Source organism: Atta colombica, unplaced genomic scaffold (genome assembly GCF_001594045.1).
Source record: "Atta colombica isolate Treedump-2 unplaced genomic scaffold, Acol1.0 scaffold12, whole genome shotgun sequence".
NCBI lineage: Eukaryota > Metazoa > Arthropoda > Insecta > Hymenoptera > Formicidae > Atta > Atta colombica.
Genome location: NW_017259206.1, coordinates 3,666,570 through 3,666,938, shown reverse-complemented (window position 1 = coordinate 3,666,938; position 369 = coordinate 3,666,570). Strand labels below are relative to the sequence as shown.

Sequence of the window (369 nt, the reverse complement as noted above, 5' to 3'; positions counted from 1 at the left end):
TGCTTTTATCAGTTTACAGTCAATTATTGAATAAATAAATGAATTATAAATTATGTAATTAGATTGATAATTATGTAATTAGATAATTAGATTTGAATCGAAAGTGCGCACCTTAAATTGACTCGGATGGTCAAAACTGTTGAAATCGGCCTCCATCTCGATGGCGTGATCGAGATTTTGCAGGAACTGTCGTTGAAACGTGACAATTTCCTGAATATTACCAAACAGTGCGTTGATCTCCGCGTTCGATAAGAAGGTCTCGCGTTTAAGAGGTTCCAAATAGTTCTCCAGCAAATTATTTAAATTCTACGAAACACAAACAGGAAGAAATTCATTAGTCAGCCTCTGTTATATATATATATATATATA

General features: G+C 33.1%; 1 protein-coding gene across 4 annotated transcripts in view; it reads right to left on the bottom strand.

Moving 5' to 3' along the window:
• The window catches only part of LOC108694458, a 38,067-nt gene that overhangs the window by 5,210 nt on the left and 32,488 nt on the right, over positions 1 to 369 (bottom strand). For all 4 annotated transcript variants that reach the window (XM_018203975.1, XM_018203978.1, XM_018203976.1 and 1 more), the window contains one exon: positions 112 to 306. In XM_018203975.1, the coding sequence (XP_018059464.1) occupies positions 112 to 306 (195 nt within the window). The remainder of the gene's footprint in view (positions 1 to 111; positions 307 to 369) is intronic.